The following is a 23,192-nucleotide window of genomic DNA, read 5'->3' on the forward strand; positions in this document are numbered from 1 at the left end:
CAATCCATATACACAACCATTGTGTCTAGCACGTTTGTATATGTGTCCATCGTAATTTTTAAAACATGCTCTTTCTACTTGAGCCCTTGGTATCAGTTTATTTTTCCCTCCTATACCCCACCCTCCCTTCCGCATGAACCCCTGAAAATTTATAAAGTATTGTGTTTTTTTCCCTATATTCAACCGCCTGCTGTATCCCAGCACCCATATTTTTGTTGCAACCTCCCTGGGAGGAGATTATGTGCAAATTGTTGTGATCAGTTCTCCCTCTCTCCCCCCACTTTCTCCTTGCCCTGCCGGTATTACTACCCTTATTATTTGTCCGGGGGTAGGGAAGGTATCTGTCCTGGATTCCTTGGGTTGTGAGCTCTTATCTGTATCATTGTAAATTCTCTGTTCTAGCTGGATTTGTAAGAACTGGGGTCAAGAGAGTGGTGGAAGGGGGAGCATTAAAAAACTAGAGAAAAGTTGTATGCTATACTGCACCCTGACTGGCTCATCTCTTCCTCATGACCTTCAGTGAGAGGATGCCCAATTGTCTACAGATTGTCTTTGAGTCTCCACTCTGCTCTCCCCAACATCCCCATCACGTTGATATGATTTTTTGTTCTGGCTCTTTGATGCCTGATAACTGATCCCATTGATACCTCATGATCACACAATCTGGTGTGCTTATTCCATGTGGGATTTGTTGCTTTTCAGCTAGATAGCCACCTGTTTATGGGCAACATCAGCTTTCTTCAACAACATTTTCGTATGTACTCATTTGTCTTCAGTGATCATGTCGTGAAGGTGAGCATCACAGAATGCCGAGTTATTAAAACTAGTACTCTCGAATCAAGAGAGTACTTGACTGGAGGCCCGAATCCCCATCTGCTACCTTAATACTTAACAAATAAGTATATGTACATAAATCTATTTCCCTGTCATTACATCAGAATATGTAACTGAAAACAAGTTAATGAAAGTCAAAATATGGCTTGAGTATATCCCATCTAAAATTTGAGGACATCTCAAGGTATATTTGACTTGCTGAATGCTAATTGCAGAATACCTGATGAACTGAGGGATAACATGAACATCATGTATGAAAAAAACAAAATGTCATTTAAAAATAAGAGAATATTCAAGAGAATGTTAGAAAGACTTAAATTTGCTTTTGAATGTTGATTAGCTAAAGCAAATGGGAAAAATTATGAAGGAAAAGCTGAATAGAAAATTTCAAAGTGTGATTTAGGAAGACACAGTATTACAATGAAATGTGCAAAACCTTAGAGTTAGAAAGCAAAGGGGAAGAGCACATTCAGCATATACCACGTGGGGAAAAAAAAGAAAAATTGAAAACTTCAATATGGAAAATATTTCAAAATATTCTATGGACAAGATATTGAATTACACAAGAAGAATCAAAACAGGATAGAAGAAATGCATTGAAGCAATGTATATACAAGAAGTGGTCAAGAGTCAACCATTGCAAAGGGTAGCACATTATCAATAACGCATGGTACTGATGATTTAATGCATTTGAATTCAATATATCAAGACTATTGAAGTGCCATAGATTGTCAGAGAATAAACAAATAGGGCTTTGAATAAGGACATACAGAATGCTCTTAAGAAGTAAGGATACGGCAACTTCACCTCACATATTTTAGACATTTTATCAGGAGACACCAGCCTCAAGACATAATGTTTGGTAAAGTAGAAGAGCAGCCAAAGAAGGAGGAGGACCATCAGAGAGATGCAATGAACAATTGGCTGCAACACCAGGCTCAAACATAACAACAATGGTGAAGCTGCAACAGGACTGGCAGTGTTTCCTTCCGTTATGCATAACGTTGCTAAAAGACAATAAACATTTTTCTAGTATGCAGTAGTTTTAGCCAAGATGCATCTGATGTCAGCAATGACATTCCTCCTTCCATGTCCTCTATTGACACTTGAACTTCCGGAAGCTCGGTTGAGCCACCTATCTTTGTAATGGGCACAGATTCTTACTCGGGATGAGCCTATACAGAGTTTTTGAGGCTGAAAGTTCCACTGGAATAGATAAACTCAACTCTCTGCTTGAAGCGCCTACTGGGTTTGGACCATTGTCCTTGTGTTTAGAAGTCCCCACGATGCTTACCTGATGGTGCATCTAGGACTCCTTTTTACCATATCTAAGTCCTCATCATTCTTTCTTTCTAGGACAGATCAACAGACCTAACTACTTCTGCATGGCTTTGAACCACTAAGTTTGCATTAGCAATCAAGCACAAACAGTGCTGCTAGAAATCTTGATTGAAAAGATACATAGCCACAAAGCATAAAATGAGGGTCTGCTTTCAATGTGGGAGGCAGTTGATGCATTCATGAGTTTTAAATCAACCAATCTTTGGTATGTGTGAAACCTGCCATAAATTCCCCCATAGCCCACCATAAACAAAAATGCCACAAAATCTCAGGATATTTAGACGCAAATCTTGAAGGCAGACAATTCTATTCTTAATACATCATATTTATATCACTCATGCTTTCAGAGAGACCTCCATCATTTGAACTGACATGTATAAATTCATCAACACTTCCTACTGTGGGTTTCCCAAAACCACAATGAGCAGCACAACCTTATAAAGAATGTTTCCAAGTTACTCTACCAAGGATCATCCCAAATATTGGCAGAAATATACCTTTAAACCAAGCTCAACTATATTTCAAAACTGGCCTCTAAGGATTTCCCAGCTGGGAGTACCTAAAAGACTTTGGCTGATACTGTTGCAAAGATTTCAACAGGGCCAATTACTAATTCTCAGGTGATTTGAGAGGTCATTGCCTTACCAAACCTTGCACCGCGTAACCATCTATTAAAGCATCTCTCCAAAATTAATGAACAACGATAGTAAAGAAGGGCTTGTGAGCGTGGGCAGCAGCAGAGCCACAGATGAGCAAGCCCAAGATTTGTTTTGGAGACACTGCTTGTAAGCTTAGTGTGTTTCTATGGAAACCAAATCAGAAGGAAGGTTTCAATTGGGAATAAAAGGAATTCTCTCCAAACTGCTGATGGACTTTTAGGAGATCAAATCGTGGCACTGTTGATGTGAGGGAGTAATGTCCAACCAATTCAACTTGATTAGATCTCCGTAATAGCTTTTCCAGATTTGAAAATCTTTGCCTACTTTTCAAGGTTTTTAATTTGTGTGGAATACAGTTCTAAGAGATATGAAATATATGTTTATACAATTCACTTTTACATCCATGAGAATCAAAGAAAGTGAATAGAAAATAAATTCTGATCATGGGAATATATTATGAAAATTGGTAACAAAAATACATTAAAACGTCCAAGACATCTATCTAAAAATATAAGAGAAAATGGCTCTCACTTTTTAGAGTTCAATTTGAAATTTGTTCCTAGAAATGCATTTATTCCAAGCTCATGTAGTCTGTTTGCAGATATATTTCAAATACCCGGAGGGGAAGAGATCAATGAATGGGATCCACCTAAAATATGAGGAATCCACGAGCAACTAGACCAAGGTCAGTGATCATTAAATCTTTTTCTTTCAAAATTTTAAGTACACTAACTTAATTTAGTCCATTTATTTCCACTAAAATAGTCTTTGTAATAAAACTCTGTGACTTGTAGGTTAGTATTTTTCTCTGAAAATCAAGTTGAACACAAAGTCATGAAATTATTTTCTGAGGATGTCACTGCATTTGATTAGAGATTTACATGAGTAATGATAGCATTCACAGTCATCACTCTGTGCCCTGCCTGTAGCAGGTGCCTAGTCCTTAATAAGATCTAAAGAGAGAGATTTGCTGAAGAAAGGAAAAAATGAAAAAATAATTGGCCTCCGTAGAAGAGCTGAAGCCCAGGTATCAATGGATGCCCAGTCTGTGATGTCAAGTCCAGACCCTCTTCAGAACCATTGAAGCCATTTTTATAACAGTTTTTGTCGATATTATGTCTCATCAGTAGACTGGATCCGTTAATTTCAGCTAGTAATGGTTAGACATTTCTTTGACCTTTTCCTAACTCCCAAATTGGTTCATAGAATTAATCGGGAATAATTAATTGCCGAATCACAAAAGCTATAGACTGGAAAAAAATGACTCAAGAACTAAGCTGTCCTGGAAACTCAAGCTGTTTGCCTCTTCTTTATGGAGCTGAGTGGTCCAGGATTCTACATTTTCTGACCATAACATAGTTTTTCACACCATCAAAATTTATTAGGGACTTTTCCTGCTTTATAACAAATTGTCATTGATGCTAATGTTTTCTCATTCTTATAATTTAACAATAACTGTTCAGCTGATGCATTCCAATGTAGTTTAGCACTTTATTGACATATATGATACATGTTATACAATTCAGGAGTTCAAGTATATGAGAGAGATTTCCAAATTATGATCCCAATGCATTTAAGACATTCTGTTCTTTCCTTTACTCGTTATTATGAACTCACCCTCTCTTGCCATGCCCCTAGGAAAGTGTTCTTCCAGTTACTGCCTCTGTAGATTTACCTACCCAAGATTCCATGCACAGGAATACATACTAAAAACAACAGCAACAAGGACACAATAAAACCAAGAAGACACTCCCTAGAAAAGGAAGCCGAAAACAATAGGAACTGGAATAAATTTAAAATGGCCAAATGGGACATCAAATGACAAGGTACACATTTCAATCCAGACATCTACAGGAATCCACCCTACAATGCACTCTGACTGATAGCAAGGAGATTCACAAGCCCAGTCCATTGTCAGGGAGTACTCGCCAGAAGCTTGATCCTCGTGGAGGCCCTGCAAATGGATTTTGACCTTCCACTATCATCCATATGATTCTGCACAAGTGGATGATCAGAATTCAAATTCTAATACTCTTCCATCCTCCGATTTGGATCTTATTATTTACAGTCCTTGGATCACACAGGCTGGTGTGCTTCTTCCACATGGACTTACATGGTGGCTCATTTAGATGGTTGGTTGTGTTAACACAAGCCTTTAATACCTCAGATGCTATGCTTTCTGATAAACAGTACCCACAAATTATTAAGGAAAAGCACTATATGATGTTTTATTTTGTTCAGGTGATGAGAAGGAAGGGGAGGAGTGAGTAATTATCTTATGGTACTTCCTAAAAATAGCATGCACTCATTTTTCAAAATCCATGTACACATCATTCACCAAATAACAATATTATCATCTAGTCTTGTATATGTTCCATATTTACTCTATGTAGCAATGAAATTTCACATTTATCTTAATAAAATATAATTGTGTCAAAAGGAAAAAAGGGTATATTATCTTAAATTTCTGCCTTGTTAATTAGAAACTGTAAATTGTAACTGGGGAAATAGATCTAATTGGGAGCACAACTCTGCATAATGGTAAAACACCCATTACATGTAAAATATAGCTAGCAAATGTTGTGAAATTTCACAGGACATCACACCATTTACATAACTATAGCCACAGATGAACAGCTGGGAAGACTGCGAGCAAAATAAAGGGCTATGCTGAGCCAGTTAAAACATGTAAGGACACAATTAATAAGACATTTTTTACCAGGCAAGGTTATTGAATATAGAATGATGGATATTTATAGCTTTTGACAGCTTGGTGGGTGTTCAAAAGAATTGCCACACATTTTGAAAGAAAAATGAAATCTCGCTCTGCACCTCTGTCTTTATCAGACATGCCTGTGCATTCATCTGACGGACAGGAAGAATGAGTTACACACCACAGCTGATAGCGTTACAGCACTTCTGAAAGTTTATATCTCACTCACAGCTGACTTTTGTGTTCCTAAACCTATGACTATTCATGCTAATGGACAAGCACAATTTCGAAAATAATAAGCGCTGATGAAATGTGCCACAAAATGAGAAAGTCAAGCTTAAAATCGGACTCTCCGAGACAGAGGGGGAGTTTGGAAGCCAGCCATAAATTTATGATAACACCTGACTCTTATTGAGATGTTTTTCAATTATTACTACTGTGTGATGAACAAAAAACAAATCTCTTCTCTTCTTCTTTATAACTCTCAATTACAGGGACCAGGGCTAAAGAGACGATGGCATGTGTGGCAATTGAATAAAATATGATCATTCAGAAATACTGTGCTCTATTCGGATGGGCCCCATCCTCCCTACTCAAGCTGAACTCCTTACCAGGATGAACAATGTTACGGAATTCGTGCTGCTGGGTCTGACTCAGAATCCAGAACTTCAGAAACTCTTGTTTCCCATGTGTTTAATCACCTATTTGGTGACGCTGGCAGGAAACCTGCTCATCTCAGTCACTATCTTCATCAGCCCAGCCTTAGGTTCTCCCATGTACTTTTTTCTGTCCTGCTTGTCCATTATCGATGGCTTCTACTCTTCCTCCATAGCCCCAAAGATGATCTTTGACTTAATCGCTGAGAAAAACACCATCTCCTTCCAGGGCTGCATGACTCAGCTCTTTGCGGAGCATTTCTTTGCTGCAGCTGAGATCATCTTGTTAATTGCAATGGCCTGTGACCGCTATGTGGCCATCTGTAAGCCCCTGCACTACACGACCATCATGAGTAGACCCCTGTGTAATTTCCTGGTGGGAATGGCGGGGGTTTTGGGGTTTATTCATGGAGGGATCCAGCTTCTGTTCGTGGTCCAGTTACCATTTTGTGGTCCCAATATCATTAACCATTTCATGTGTGATTTAATACCACTCCTAGAGCTGGCCTGCACCGACACTCACACTTTGGGGCCCCTGATTGCTGCGAATAGTGGGTCGCTGTGTTTACTCATTTTTTCGATGCTGGTTGCTTCCTATGTGGTCATCCTGCGCTCCCTACGGAGCTACAGCTCTGAAGGGCGCCGCAAAGCCCTCTCCACATGTGTCTCTCATATCACTGTTGTTATCTTATTCTTCGTACCTTGTTCATTCCTGTACCTAAGGCCCATGACCTCCTTCCCTGCTGACAAAGCAGTGACTGTGTTTTGTACCCTAATCACTCCGATGTTAAACCCGCTAATCTATACCCTAAGAAATGCAGAAGTGAAAAATGCCATGAGGAAACTCTGGGGTCAAATCATGAAAAGCAGTGATAAATAAATCTTGTGAGTGATGTATTTAAAAAAATCATTTTTATACCATCTGAATCAATGTTCTATAGCAGCCCATGTATTATAGGCAGGGCTAATATAGCTACCAGACACACTACTAGAGTGCTCAATACTTTTCCAGGTCCAAATATTTCAATGGTAAAGGTATCTATGGAAGAAAAAGTATGTAGTGTAGGGTCTACAGACATGATAATGTGGCATTGATTATATGTAAAATGCATCCATAGAAATATTCTTGAATAATTTTATACATATTACTAGGAGAGTGTTTTATTTTTAAACAGAAAATATAGTTTGCATGGAAGGAGTTGAAAATAGATTGTAGAGAGTCTTCATCAAGCTCTTTCATCAAAATATATCTTTTTATTTTATTTCCTTGCCTGAATTTGAGAGACATATGTGTTTTCCCACAACAGAAGAAGATTATGTCTTGGACAGCATAATCCCAAGAAGGACATATTTGTATGCAAAGATACTTCTCAAAATGTTTGCTATTACATGAGCTACCACCCTCTATGGCTTTGTTTAGCTTATGTGTTGTTATGATGTTTGAATCTGGGCCACCAGTACTTCACACACCTACAGGGTCACCGTGATGGCGAGGTTTCAAAGAAACTTCTAGGTTAAGACACACAATGACAGAAAGCCTGCTATGCGATTTCCAAAAATCAGTCAATGAAAACGCTGTATCACAACAGAATATTGGTTGATATAATGCTGGAAGATATACCCCCGCCCCACCACCAATTGAACAGAAAGCTCTCCAAACTTTGCAAAGTGGTCAGAACAATCAACGTGAGCTCGACAACACACATGAAGATGGTACAGCACCAGGCAAGGATTGCCTCTGTTGTCCATGGGATCCCCATCAATCAGAGACACCCTCGCAGTAATGACAAGGACAATTCACAAGGATTCTGAAAACACCCATCGCCTGGCCTCCGGGAACTGGGGGGAGGGCCCATCACTAATGGACAACTCTGGGATTAAAATGGTCTGTAACATTTCTGCACACACAAATGAGCATAATAGAAAGAAGGTCTATAAAATGCTTTAAGCTGACTTAATTTTAAAAGTCCACTTGCTAATGGTGGATCCTGTCCTGTTCTGGTGCTCTGCAAGCATGAGAAGGTTATGGCCAGGGTCCGGGTCCAAGAGACCTATCTATACAAAGTTTGGGTTTGCTAAACAAAAATCAGAAAGTTGTTTACAGAAGGAAATTGATAACCAGACATTCAATAATCACATGATACTGGAATGTCTCATGGTCTTGGGGCTTTGGGTTGAGTCCGATCTCAGAGCTCATACCTTTTACAAACAGGTTCTTTGTAAACAGCAGACTTGTGGAGCTGTGAAGTCTAGATGATCCTTCACACGTAACCAAACCTCCTGAGTCGTCTTGAAACAGAACTTTAGCTTAACTCGTGAAAAAGGTCTGCCTTTAGCATTCTACTCTTAAGAGCTGTCTGTAAAGGACCAAGTTGACAGCAGTAACTTGAAAGATCAGATAGGAAGTTGAAGGGCAATGAATTTGTTAGTGAGGATGTGCAGGGAACCACTCATAGGAGGAATGTGAGAATGTTGCACTCACAATTGAAGAATGTAATCAATGTCTATATAGCACGTGTAGAAACTGTTGGATTGGTGTATGTTTTGTTTTGTTTTGCATATTCTCAGCAACAATAAAATCATATCCAAAACAGATGCTTTGCCATAATTCCCTATAAACATCTAGCTTCATATATGTAAGCAATTTTAAGCTTTAAAAAATTGAATTTACCGTTTGAAACTCTAGTTGTAATTCCTAAGAAGAAATCAATGTGAAACAATATTTGTTGTATGATTCTCCAATAAAATGATTTTAAAGAAACAAACAATATTTCTTAAATGTTTTTTAAACAGTAAAAATGATGGTGGTGGTGGTGACAGTAATGAATATTTATTGAGAATTTTTTCTGATTAAAATTCTGACCTTAGTATTTATATGGTTGGGAGATGGGGAATGCTGGCATTTTGTCCTTAGTTGATTTATTTAGTCTTCAAAATGCAACCAACATCTGTCTCAAATATTTCATTGTTTGAAATATTTCATTATTTGAAGATAACAGTGCCCCTAATATTAGAAGGGTATATGCATCAATAAAATATTAATGTTATGAGACTACTCCCCAACCTCATTTTTTAAATGAGGGGTTCAAGTAGCCATATCCTGTCAATAATCATAAACCCACCCTAATGTATACTCATGACCACATCTATGAAATCTGTTACAAAGTCATAAAGCCCTAAATGTACACATGGTACACATGTATAAAACTGTACATCTAATTTTTTCTGGACCTTGCCTTGGTGACTCTGGTCCTGGCTTTTTCCTTCTAGATCATCCAAAGGAAAGCTTTCCCTTTTCATTCCCATCCAATCTGTCTTTGTTTCTCAGTCTCCATGAATGAGACCTGTGCTGGTAGCAAATAGAAATCATTATAAACCCTTTGACTTAGCTTCTGTGGACAGTGCTGTGTATTCCTGTCACATTCAATTCTCAAAACAGTTCTATGAATTTGATACTTTAATTATTCCCATTCTTCACATTAGAACACCAGTGGTTTGAAAGAAAGCAGACATCCTCCTCAGTCTCTCCTTCTTCCTAGAAGTTGATCCAACATAGGATGGCGTGCTTTCTTCTGTATACCTCCTGTGCAAATGTGTAGAACCTGAGAAACTATATTTTTTCAACAATCAGGTAACAATGCACTGTATTCACTGTGCCTAGATTTAACACTCAAGCTTCAGTGATTTTTTTAAGATAATTTTAGGGGGAGCTGTTACTACTCTTATATTAATCCATATATCCACTGTATTGAGTATATTTGTTCATATGCTGCCATCATTCTATTATAGACATTTACTTTCTTTTTTCCGTCCCTCCCCAACCCTCACCCTGAAGACCCTTGATATATTATGTTGTGGCCACATTCACGAACTGCTTTGCTATTATGTGATTTGGAAAGCTTTAGGATGAGGACTGAAACCCATGGATGGAACAGGTGTTATTACATATGTACATAGGTCACTTCATTGTTAACATGTCTGTTCTCTGGGTCAAAGCATTAGCTGTAACTGTCATACAATGTTTAACTCCTCCAATAAGGACCAACTGTCACAATAGAGTAATTTTAAAAGTCATTCATGTGAAACATAAGGTAGCAACTCTAATAATTGTTACTTTCCAAGAAATGTAATAAGAACGCCCCAGAATAATGCAGCTGATAGGAGAATGGTGCATCTGGAAAACTAGTAAATGTCTTATACTTGTGTTAAGATTATGTCCCTGGATTGGGGTGCTTCTGTCACCAGAAAGGCTTTTTGAGGTTCCGCGTGTGGTAATAACATTTCCAGATTATGTGCTACAAAAGTTGTGTTGCTGTGTGGCTAGGAATGTCTCCTGCACAATGGAAATATTACAGGTCATTACTAAGACACTGCTTGAGACAGGAAGCTGCACAAAGCATGTCTGACACTCAAGCGTCGGTCTATTGGACAAAGGAAATCTCCAAAGTTTGACCAGACAACCTGGTTAAGACCATTTGGTCACTCTATTTATGTGAAAACCCCCCTTTCCTCAAGTCTTATGTTCTTTAGGGCCATAAAATTTATGAGATATTAAATTATGCCAAAATGCCCATCTTTGTTTGCTCCTCACTCAAATTTTAGTTCCATAATAAAGAGCCAAGAGCCTCCAATAGAGGGATTGACACCATGACTGCCACAAAGGGCTCCAATGTAGCAATGAGGGTGCAAATGACCCAACCAGGCATGTGTCATTCTGCTGTGTGTGGCATCGCTATGATGAGCACTGAGTCAACAGCACGTGACTACGACCTGGTAACCACGAGGATCCTCGTGTCTACACTTCTGATAAGTAATAAGTGAACCACCGCTTTTCTTTCAGTTTGTTGCATTGTCATAGTGCGGTCGCTTGTGTGTTGCTGAGATACTAGAAGCTATGTCACTGGTATTTCAAATGCCATCACGGTCACCCAAAATGAACCGACATAAACAGAGTGTCCAGACGAACAAAAGACTGCGCTGCTAGATTAACGAGGGGTGGTCGGGCCATTTCTAAGGAGTTCACAAATGAAATGCATCTGACTATCAGCAGGACATTGTCAGAAATGGAAGCAGAAGGTGAAGCACTTATGTTGGGAGGCACTCAAAATATGAGTGAGGAAGAGCTGCCTTCTCAAAGCCAAATCTCCTATAACGAAATGGGTAGAGTACTAACACCTTGAGGACCTTCATTTGCCAGTGGGGCATGTCTCCACATGAGAAAGAAACAGCTGCAAACATCTACTGATACTCAAAACTTGAAACATACAAAGTACGAATCTAGGAAAACCGGAATTCATGAAATGTGAAATGGAATGCATAAAAACAGATATTTTAGGTATCATGTAACTGAAGTGGACTGGTTTTTACCCATTTTGAATCAGAGTCGTATCGTTTATTACACCAGGAATGTTGCTTTGAAGACTATTGTGTGCCAGACCCCATCTGCGGAATTTTCAACTATGCCGCATGCATTTGAAAGTTAACTGGATAAGGAAAGCCAAAGAAGAACTCGTGAATTTTAAAATATTGTACTGATGAAGAATGTTGAAAGTGTCATGGACTGTCAAAAGACCAAACACATTTTCTTGTTTATTGGTGGTTTGAGACTTCTGACCTTGCATTTAGCACCCCCACAGGTAAGCACTGCATTACCCGGCATCCTTTAAAAATGAACCGCCTGCCATTAACAAAAACCAAACTCTTGTGTCAACGGTGTCTCCAGGTTGGTGTCACCCAGTGTCGTGCTGTCATTCTTCCTCTTCCTTCCCACCACCCCTGTCTTCTGGTTAGTAATCTAACAAGGATGTGGCAGGTCTGGGCTTCACACCAGGCAGCCTGAGCTCCACCCTCTGGGTGCTACAAAACCACACTGTCCTCTCACTTATATGCGTCTAGATTTCAATCCTTCCTCTGACATTTATTGTTGGTGGCACTGTCAGCAATGACAACCTTTCAAAGGCTCTCTTCCTTATCAGGAAAGGTGAGAGCAGTGCTAACTCCCCAGGAGTCTCTGGATGGCACAAATACTTAAGCACTCGGGTACTAACTAAAGCTAGATCGCAGGAATCCAGAAGTGCTTTGGAAGAAAGACTAAGTGATCTATTGACCAAAGCAAAATCAGCCAATGAAATTCTTATAGAACTTAATGGAACAGTTCCAATATGCATGACTTTCCCATGAGTTGGAACCTACTCAGTAGCAATCGCATCCCCACCCCCTTGAGTCACAAAAAAGAGTAAATGCATCTATGATTTTGAAGCGTGTATGCTGAGCCTGGCATGTGGTTAATTTTCAGTAAATGTCATGTCGGAGTGATGGTCATTATCAACACCAGGGACAACAAAATATTCCTGTGGCTTAAAGAAGCAAGAATTTCAATGTATTTGTGCTGAAGTAGTAGGTATCGATAGGGGTATAAGTTTACTATAAATGATACTTTAATATTAATGCTCATCCAGAACACAAGCCGTTGGAGAATATATGATCAATACTGAATGATATACATGCAATCAAATAATGAATGTTTACACCCAAAAATTCAGGAGAAAGACAGGGTTTTCTACTCCCATAAAGAGTTGGTCTCAGAAATTCATAGAAGCAGTTCGACTCTGTCCTATAAGGTAGCTATGAGTCGGCATGGATTCAACGGCAGTGAGTTTTTATGCCCATATTGGTTCCATTGGGTGGATTTCTGTTTTCTTTGTGTTGGTGTATAATCTGCACTGCACGCAGTATCTTGTGCTAGTCAACAGTAAGTCCTTGATTCTCTTCGGTTTTAGCAAACAAGGTTATATCACCAACAGATTATTGACATTCATTATAGTGCCATGCATATAAATATATATGTTGATATTATTAGCTACCCAGAAGCCCTGGTGGTGTGGTGGTTACACGGAGTTGAACCACATGGTTGGCATTCGAAACCACCAGAGCTCCGACAGATAGAGACTGGGCTTTCCACTCCTGTAAACAGTTATAGCCTCAAAAGCCCACACGGGGTCGCTATGAGTCAGCGTTGACTCAATCGTAGCAGGAGTTATTATTAGCTATATTTGAGTCTGCCCTTCACTCATAAAAGCCTCATACACGATAACATCAATCTATTGTGCTTGATAGGGTTTTCATGGGATGATTTGCAGAAGAGTTCCCTAGTTTCTCTCATTTCTTTCTAGTTCATCTCCTTCTAGAAGCTCTACTGAAAATTGTGCAAGATCATAGCAACATGCAAAGCTCCAGTGACCAAAAAATGATGGCTGCAAATCCAATACATTTGTCAGGAATTGAACCTGGCTTTCGCATTTGGAAGGTGAGAATTCTACCACCTAACCAACACTATCCTCCACATTTATATATAAATAATGTGATTCAACAATTCACAAATGGTTATAGCTGTACATTTAAATAGAACTGAGAGAACTTCAAGCCACATTCTGAAAATGTAGAAGGAGGCAGATCATTGCTGCCAGAAGATGAGTATTAGCTGCAAGTGGAGAATCCCAGAAACATGTTTAACTCTGTTATTGACTATGAAAAGGCACTCAATTCTGTGGGTAATAAAAAGTTACAGGAAGCATTGCAAATCATGTGCATTATGAAACACTTAGTCTTTTCACACAGATGTTGTTGATCCAATTTCTGTGTATTCCATCTGGTGAATTCCAAGTACATAGTCACCATAGGTGTTGTTGAAAAAGTGATTTGTGATGAAGTTGTTGGTCTTACAAAATTCTATCATGTGATCTCCAGCCTCATTTCTATCATCCAGATCACATTTTCCAACGACTGTCTCTCCCTCTTCTTTTCCAACTTTCGAAATACCAGTCACCCATAATTATCAATGAATCTTGATTGCATAGTGAACCTTAAGAGTTTCTGATTCAAAATGGCAATCACCAGTCCATCTCAGCTCAGTAATACATTGGATATCAATCTTTATGCATGCCACTTCATTTGTGACAACTTCTAATTTTCCTAAATTCATTCTTCATACCACCAATTCCAATTATTTTTTCATTATCATTTTATTAGGGGATCATACAATTCATCACAAACTATACATACATCAATTGTGTAAAGCACATTTGTGCATTCATTGCCCTCATCATTCTCAAAACATTTGCTCTCCACCTAAATCCCTGGCATCAACTGATCATTTTTCCCCTCCCTCCCCACTCACCACTCCCTCATGAAACCTTGATGATATTTAAATTGTTATTATGTCATAATCTTGCCCTGCCTGACATCTCCCTTCACCCACTTTTCTGTTGCCCATCCCCCAGGGAGGAGGTTATAAGAAGATCCTTGAAATCAGTTTCCCTTTTCTACCCCATCTTCCCACCATCCTCCCAGTATCGGCATTCACACCAATGGTCCTGAAGGGATCACCCACCATGGATTCCCTGAGTTTCCAGTTCCTATATGTACTAGTGTGCATCCTCTGGTCTACCCAAATTTGTAAGGCAGATTGGGATAATGATAGCGTGGGGTAGGAAGCATTTAGGAACTAGGGGAAAGTTGTATGTTTTATTGTTTCTACATCACACACTGAATGGCTCATCTCCTTCCGAGAACCTTCTGTAAGGGGATGTCCAGTGATCTACAAATAGGCTTTGGGTCTCTACTCAACACTCTGCCCCCTCATTCACAATGATATGATTTGTTGTACTAATGATGCCTGATACCTAATCCCTTCGACAACTTGTGATCACACAGGCTGGTGTGCTTCTTCCATGTGGGCTTTGTTGCTTCTGAGCTAGAAGGCAGCTTGTTTACCTTCAAGCCTTTAAGATCACAGACACTACATCTTGATAGCCGGGCACCATCAGCTTTCTTCGCCACATTTGCTTATACACCAGTTTGTATAATTCCTATTATTAATATATGCTTAATCTGTTTCGTTTGGTTTTAGAAATGCCTCGCTAGTTAATGGAAACCCAGAAGTAATTACTCCTTTGAGCTTTACTCAAGCCGATCATTATGGTTGACTTTATTTTAAAAGGACATCTCTTCCTCAGTCATGTTTTCAGTGCCTACCAGCCTATGACATGCATATTCTGTCACTGTATATGAGAATAACCTGCCTCTATTCATTAGGCCTTCAAGATCTGACAATACTTCCATGCTGTCCATAAGATTGTCAATGGCTAATTCCTCAGAAGAGGAAAGCCTATTTCTTCATCACTGGCGGTTCTTTCTCTGAAAGTTTTGTTCACTTTGGATGACCCTGTTAGTACGTAAAATACCAATGACATAGTTTCCAGCAACACACAAGCCACATCAGTACGACAAACTTACAGACAAGCTCGCTGACTAGTCATCTAATTTTTAACTAGAGTAATGGATAGTAGAGAAATATCCCTGGGGCTAGAAAGTTCTGAAATGAAACGTTTTTTTGTCTTTCCCCTTTGAAAATTGAGCAACTGAGACTAGTACTGTCAAGTCCACAAATTGGAAAGAAGAAAATTGTGTTTTTTAGGCGGAAAATGGGTAGCATCAAGGAATGTACAGATAGAGAAACTAAGCAAGAATTTCTCACCACAACAACAAAAAGAACCTTCTCCAAGATCTGATGCCCTCAATTTGGATTTCTATACTCCTAAACTCTGAGAACATGAAATGTTGGTCATTGAAGCTATGTCTGGGGAAGCTGTGTCACTAGTGCTACAAATAGCAATCAAGTTCCTCGAGGTAAAACTGGTTTCAGAAGAGCTTTCAGAGTATGAGCAGACTTTGAAGAACTAATTGATTTCTTCTGAGGAATTAACCACTGAAAACCTTAGGAACAGCAGAGAACCATCGTCAAGTATACTGAAAACTTTACGATAGCAATGGAGCATTGTCACAGGTAGTACCAGAAAATGGTCCCCGGAGATCAAAAGACACTAAAAATATAACTGAAGAAGAGCTGCCTTCTCAAAGTAGCGTAGACCGTAACGAAATGGATAAAGTAGAGCCTTTGGTATCTTCACTTGCTGATGGAGCAAGACCCAAAATGAGAAGAAAATATGCAATAATATGACTTTTATTGGACACAATCAATATTAATATTAATATGAACAATAATAGTAAAGATATATAAATCTAGGAAAATTGGAAGTCATCAAAAATGTAATGGAACAAGTAAAATCCATATTCTAGGAATTAGTGAGCTAAAATGGATTGACATTGACCATTTTGCACATACCATATGGTTTACAATTCTAGGAATGACAAAGTCAAGAGGACTGGCTATGTGTTCATTGTAAAAAAGGAAATTTCAATCTCTATCTTAAATTACAATGTTGTTGTATAGGATAATATATATATGTATATAAGGAACTCCAGATGATAATGTTATTGTTCAAATTTACAAAAATATAGCTAGTGAAAAAGAAATTGAAGAATTTTACCAATGTCTTCAATCTAAAATTGATATATGTAAACAAGATGCAATGATAATTATTGGTAATTGGAATGAGGAAGTTAGAAGCAAAAAGACAGAACAGTAGTTTAAAAATATGGCCTTGGGAATAGAAATTAAACCGCAGATACCATGATATAATTTGGCATGCCCAATGATTTCTTCATTGTAAATACTTTTTTTAAAAAATCATTATAGTGGGGGCTCTTACACCTCTTATCACAATCCATATACACAACCATTGTGTCTAGCACGTTTGTATATGTGTCCATCGTTATTTTTAAAACATGCTCTTTCTACTTGAGCCCTTGGTATCAGTTTATTTTTTCCCTCCTCTACCCCACCCTCCCTTCCGCATGAACCCCTGAAAATTTATAAAGTATTGTGTTTTTTTCCCTATATTCAACCGCCTGCTGTATCCCATCACCCATATTTTTGTTGCAACCTCCCTGGGAGGAGATTATGTGCAAATCGTTGTGATCAGTTCTCCCTCTCCCCCCCCCCCACTTTCTCCTTGCCCTGCCGGTATTACTACCCTTATTATTTGTCCGGGGGTAGGGAGGGTATCTGTCCTGGATTCCTTGGGTTGTGAGCTCTTATCTGTATCATTGTAAATTCTCTGTTCTAGCTGGATTTGTAAGAACTGGGGTCAAGAGAGTGGTGGAAGAGGGAGCATTAAAAATCTAGGGAAAAGTTGTATGCTATACTGCACCCTGACTGGCACATCTCTTCCTCATGACCTTCAGTGAGAGGATGCCCAATTGCCTACAGATTGTCTTTGAGTCTCCACTCTGCCCTCCCCTACACCCCCATTCACGTTGATATGATTTTTTGTTCTGGCTCTTTGATGCCTGATAACTGATCCCATTGATACCTCATGATCACACAATCTGGTGTGCTTATTCCATGTGGGATTTGTTTCTTTTCAGATAGACAGCCACCTGTTTATGGGCAACATCAACTTTCTTCACCGACATTTTCGTTTGTACACATTTGTCTTCAGTGATCATGTCTTGAAGGTGAGCATCACAGAATGCCAAACTAGTACTCTCAAATCAAGGGAGTACTTGAGTGGAGGCCCGAATACCCATCTGCTACCTTAATACTTAACATATAAGTATATGTACATATATCTATTTCCCTGTCATTACATCAGAATACCTGTGTGTGAATACCTGTATTTAGACCACTATAAATGTCCTATGCCTCTTAGGCAAATACATTTTTCAACAACATAACTACTGACATGGAATTCACCCGACAAAATGCACGAGAATCAAATTGATTACGTCAGTGGAAAGAGATAATGAGGAACCTTAATACAGCACCCAAAATAAGGTCCAGGGTTGATTATGCAATAGATCATCAATTACGCAATGCCAGTTCAGCTTGAAGCTGAACAAACTGAAAACAAGGTAATGAAAGTCAAAATATGGCTTGAGTATATCCCATCTAAAATTTGAGGACATCCCAAGGTATATTTGACTTGCTGAATGCTAATTGCAGAATACCTGATGAACTGAGGGATAACATGAACATCATGCATGAAGAAAGCAAAATATCATTTAAAAATAACAGAATATTCAAGAGAATGTTAGAAAGGCTTAAATTTGCTTTTGAATGTTGATTAGCTAAAGCAAATGGGAAAAATTACGAAGAAAAAGCTGAATAGAAAATTTCAAAGTGTGATTTAAGAAGACACAGTATTACAATGAAATGTGCAAAACCTTAGAGTTAGAAAGCAAAGGGGAAGACCAAATTCAGCATATGCCACTCTGAAAAAAATGAGACAAATTTAAAACTTCAATATGGAAAATATTTCAAAATATTCTATGGACAAGATATTGAATTACACAAGAAGAATCTAAACAGGATAGAAGAAATGCACTGAAGCAATGTATATACAAGAAGTGGTCAACATTCAACCATTGCAAAGGGAGGATAATTATCAAAAAGGCATGGTACTGAAGATTTAATGCATTTGAATTCAATATTACAAGACTATTGAAGTGCCACAGATTGTCAGAGAATAAACAAATAGGGCTTGGAATAAGGATATCCAGAATGCTCTTAAGAAGTAAGGATATGGCAACTTCACCTCACAGATTTTAGACATTTTATCAGGAGACACCAGCCTCAAGACATAATGTTTGGTAAAGTAGATCAGCCAAAGAAGGAGGAGGACCATCAGAGAGATGCAATGAACAATTGGCTGCAACAGCAGCCTCAAACATAACAACAATGGTGAGGCTGGAACAGGACTGGCAGTGTTTCCTTCTATTATGCATAACGATGCTAAAAGACACTAAACATTTTTCTAGTATGCAGTGGTTTTAGCCAAGATGCATCTGATGTCAGTAATGACATTCCTCCTTCCACATCCTCTATTGAAACTTGAACTTCCAGAAGCTCTGTTGGGCCACCTTTCTTTGTAATGGGCACAGATTCTTACTCGTGATGAGTCTTTATAGAGTTTTTGAGGCTGAAAGTTCCACTGGAATAGATAAACTCAACTCTCCGCTTGAAGCGCCTACTGGGTTTGGACCATTGTCCTTGTGTTTAGAAGTCCCCACGACGCTTACCTGATGGTGCATCTAGGACTCCTTTTTACCATATCTAAGTCCTCATCATTCCTTCTTTGTAGGACAGATCAACACACCTATCTACTTCTGCATGGCTTTGAACCGCTAAGCTTTGCATTAGCAATCAAGCAAAAACAGTGCTGCTAGAAATCTTGATTGAAAAGATAAATATCCATAAAGCATAAAATGAGGGTCTGCTTTCAATCTGGGAGGCAGTTGATGCATTTATGAGTTTTATATCAACCAATCTTTGGTATGTGTGAAACCTGCCATAAATTCCCCCATAGCCCACCATAAACAAAAATGCCACAAAATCTCAGGATATTTAGACACAAAACTTGAAGGCAGACAATTCCATTCTTAATACATCTTATTTATATCACTCAAGCTTTCAGAGAGACCTCCATCATTTGAACTGACATGTATAAATTCATCTACACTTCCTACTGTGGGTTTCCCAAAACCACAATGAGCAGCACAACCTTATAAAGAATGTTTCCAAGTTACTCTACCAAGGATCATCCCAAATATTGGCAGAAATATACCTTTAACCCAAGTTCAACTATATTTCAAAACTGGCCTCTAAGGATTTCCCAGCTGGGAGTACCTAAAAGGCTTTGGCTGATGCTGTTGCAAAGATTTCAACAGGGCCAATTACTAATTCTCAGGTGATTTGAGAGGTCATTGCCTTACCAAACCTTGCACCGCGTAACCATCTATTAAAGCATCTCTCCAAAATTAATGAACAACGATAGTAAAGAAGGGCTTGTGAGCGTGGGCAGCAGCAGAGCCACAGATGAGCAAGCCCAAGATTTGTTTTGGAGACACTGCTTCTAAGCTTAGTGTGTTTCTATGGAAACCAAATCAGAAGGAAGGTTTCAATTGGGAATAAAAGGAATTCTCTCCAAACTGCTGATGGACTTTTAGGAGATCAAATCGTGTCACAGTTGATGTGAGGAATAATGTCCAACAAACTCAACTTGATTAGATTTCCGTAATAGCTTTTCCAGATTTGAAAATCTTTGCCTTCTTTCAAGGTTATTAATTTGTATGGAAAACAGTTCGAAGAGATATGAAATATATGTGTATATGATTCATTTGTACATCCATGAGAATCAAAGAAAGTGAATAGAAAATAAATTCTGATCATGGGAATATATTATGAAAATTGGTAACAAAAATACACTAAAATGTCCAAGACATCTATCTAAAAATATAAGAGAAAATGGTTCTCACTTTTTATATTTTAATTTGAAATTTGTTCCTAGAAATGCTTTTATTCCAAGCTCATATAGTCTGTTTGCAGATATATTTCAAATACCTGGAGGGGAAGAGATCAATGAATGGGATCCACCTAAAATATGAGGAATCCACGAGCAACTAGACCAAGGTCAGTGATCATTAAATCTTTTTCTTTCAAAATTTTAAGTACACTAACTTAATTTAGTCCATTTATTTCCACTAAAATAGTCTTTGTAATAAAACTCAGTGACTTGTAGATTAGTATTTTTCTATGAAAATGAAGTTGAACACAATGGCATGAAATTATTTTCTGAGGATTTCACTGCATTTGATTAGAGATTTACATGAGTAATGATAGCATTCACAGTCATCACTCTGTGCCCTGCTTGTAGCAGCTGCCTGGTCCTTACTAAGATTTAAAGAGAGAGATTTGCTGAAGAAAGGAGAAATGAAAAAATGATTGGCCTCCGTAGAAGAGCTGAAGCCCAGGTATCAATAGATGCCCAGTCTGTGATGTGAAGTCCAGACCCTCTTAAGAACCATTGAAGCCATTTTTATAACAGTTTTTGTCGATATTATGTCTCATCAGTAGACTGCATCCGTTAATTTCAGCTAGTAATGGTTAGACATTTCTTTGAGCTTTTCCTAACTCCCAAATTGGTTCATCTAATTAGTCAGGAATAATTAATTGCCGAATTACAAAAGCCATAGACTGAAAAAAATGACTCAAGAACTAAGCTGTCCTGGAAACTCAAGCTGTTTGCCTCTTCTTTATGGAGCTGAGTGGTCCAGGATTCTACATTTTCTGACCATAACATTGTTTTTCACACCATCAAAATTTGTTAGGGACTTTTCCTGCTTTATAACCGATTGTCATTGATGCTAATGTTTTCTCATTCTTACAATTTAACAATAACTGTTCAGCTGATGCATTCCAATGTAGTTTAGCACTTTATTGACATACATGATATATGTTATACAATTCAAGAGTTCAAGTATGAGAGAGATTTCCAAATTATCATCACAATGCATTTAAGACATTCTGTTCTTTCCTTTACTCGTTATTATGAACTCACCCTCTCTTGCCATGCCCCTAGGAAAGTGTTCTTCCAGTTACTGCCTCTGTAGATTTACCTACCCAAGATTCCATGCACAGGAATACATTCTAAAAACAACAGCAACAAAGGCACAATAAAACAGAGAAGACACTCACTAGAAAAGGAAGCCGAAAACAATAGGAACTGGAATAAATTTGAAATGGCCAAATGGGACATCAAATGACAAGGTACACATTTCAATCCAGACATCTACAGGAATCCACCCTACAATGCACTCTGACTGATAGCAAGGAGATTCACAAGCCCAGTCCATTGTCAGGGAGTCCTCACCAGAAGCTTGATCCTCATGGAGGCCCTGCAAATGGATTTTGACCTTCCACTATCATCCATATGATTCTGCACAAGTGGATGATCAGAATTCAAATTCTAATACTCTTCCATCCTCCAGATTTGGATCTTATTATTTACAGTCCTTGGATCACACAGGCTGGTGTGCTTCTTCCACGTAGACTTACCTGGTGGCTCATTTAGATGGTTGGTTGTGTTAACACAAGTCTTTAATACCTCAGATGCTATGATTTCTGATAGACAGTGCCCACAAATTATTAAGGGAAAGCACTTTATGATATTTTATGCTTTTCAGGGATTGAGAAGGAAGGGGAGAGTACATTTTTTACAGTACTTCATAAAAATAACGTGCACTCCTTTGTGAAAATCCCATGTATACATCATTCTCCCAAATAAAAATATCATCATCTAGTCTCGTATATGTTCCATATTTACTGTATGTAGCAATAAAACTTCACATTTATCTTAATTAATTATATTTCTGCCAACAGTAAAAAGTATATTATCCTAAATTTCTGTCTTGATAATTAGAAACTCATGATTCATTCGATTTTATGTTTAAATTGTAAATGTGGAAGGAGATCTAATTCAGAGCACAACTCTGCATACATGGTAAAAGACCCATTGCATGCAAAATAGGGAGCTAGCAAATGTTGTGAACATTTCACAGGACATCACACCATTTACATGACTACCACTTAAGGTGAACAGCTGAGAAGACTGAGAGTAAATTAAAAGACTTTGTTGAGCCAGGTAACACACGCAAGGCCACAATTAATAAGACATTTTTTACCAGGCAAGGTTATTGAATATAGAGTGATGGATATTTATAGCTTTTGACAGCTTGGTGGGTGTTCAAAAGAATTGCCACACATTTTGAAAGAAAAATGAAATCTCGCTCTGCACCTCTGTCTTTATCAGACATGCCTGTGCATTCATCTGACGGACAGGAAGAATGAGTTACCCACCACAGCTGATAGTGTTACAGCACTTCTGAAAGTTTATATCTCACTCACAGCTGACTTTTGTGTTCCTAAACCTATGACTATTCATGCTAATGGACAAGCACAATTTCGAAAATAATAAGCGCTGATGAAATGTGCCACCAAATGAGAAAGTCAAGCTTACAATGGGACTCTCCGAGACAGAGGGGGAGTTTGGAAGCCAGCCATAAATTTATGATAACACCTGACTCTTATTGAGATGTTTTTCAATTATTACTACTGTGTGATGAACAAAAAACAAATCTCTTCTCTTCTTCTTTATAACTCTCAATTACAGGGACCAGGACTAAAGAGACGATAGCATATGTGGCAATTGAATAAAATATGATCATTCACAAATACTGTGCTCTATTCGG

General features: G+C 38.4%; 1 protein-coding gene across 1 annotated transcript; it reads left to right on the plus strand.

Annotated features, from left to right (window-relative positions):
- The first annotated feature begins 6,120 nt into the window (after positions 1–6,120).
- LOC142446573 (olfactory receptor 4C45-like) lies at positions 6,121–7,083 on the plus strand. Its single transcript, XM_075548322.1, has one exon. It carries the CDS (start codon positions 6,121–6,123, stop codon positions 7,081–7,083), a length of 963 nt encoding a protein of 320 aa, XP_075404437.1.
- Positions 7,084–23,192: the final 16,109 nt, after the last annotated feature.

This window comes from Tenrec ecaudatus, chromosome 4 (assembly GCF_050624435.1).
Source record: "Tenrec ecaudatus isolate mTenEca1 chromosome 4, mTenEca1.hap1, whole genome shotgun sequence".
NCBI lineage: Eukaryota > Metazoa > Chordata > Mammalia > Afrosoricida > Tenrecidae > Tenrec > Tenrec ecaudatus.

What these genes read in the sequence shown, in the direction of transcription:
- LOC142446573 (XM_075548322.1), top strand. Translation starts at nt 6,121, where the DNA reads ATGGGCCCCATCCTCCCTACTCAAGCTGAACTCCTTACCAGGATGAAC.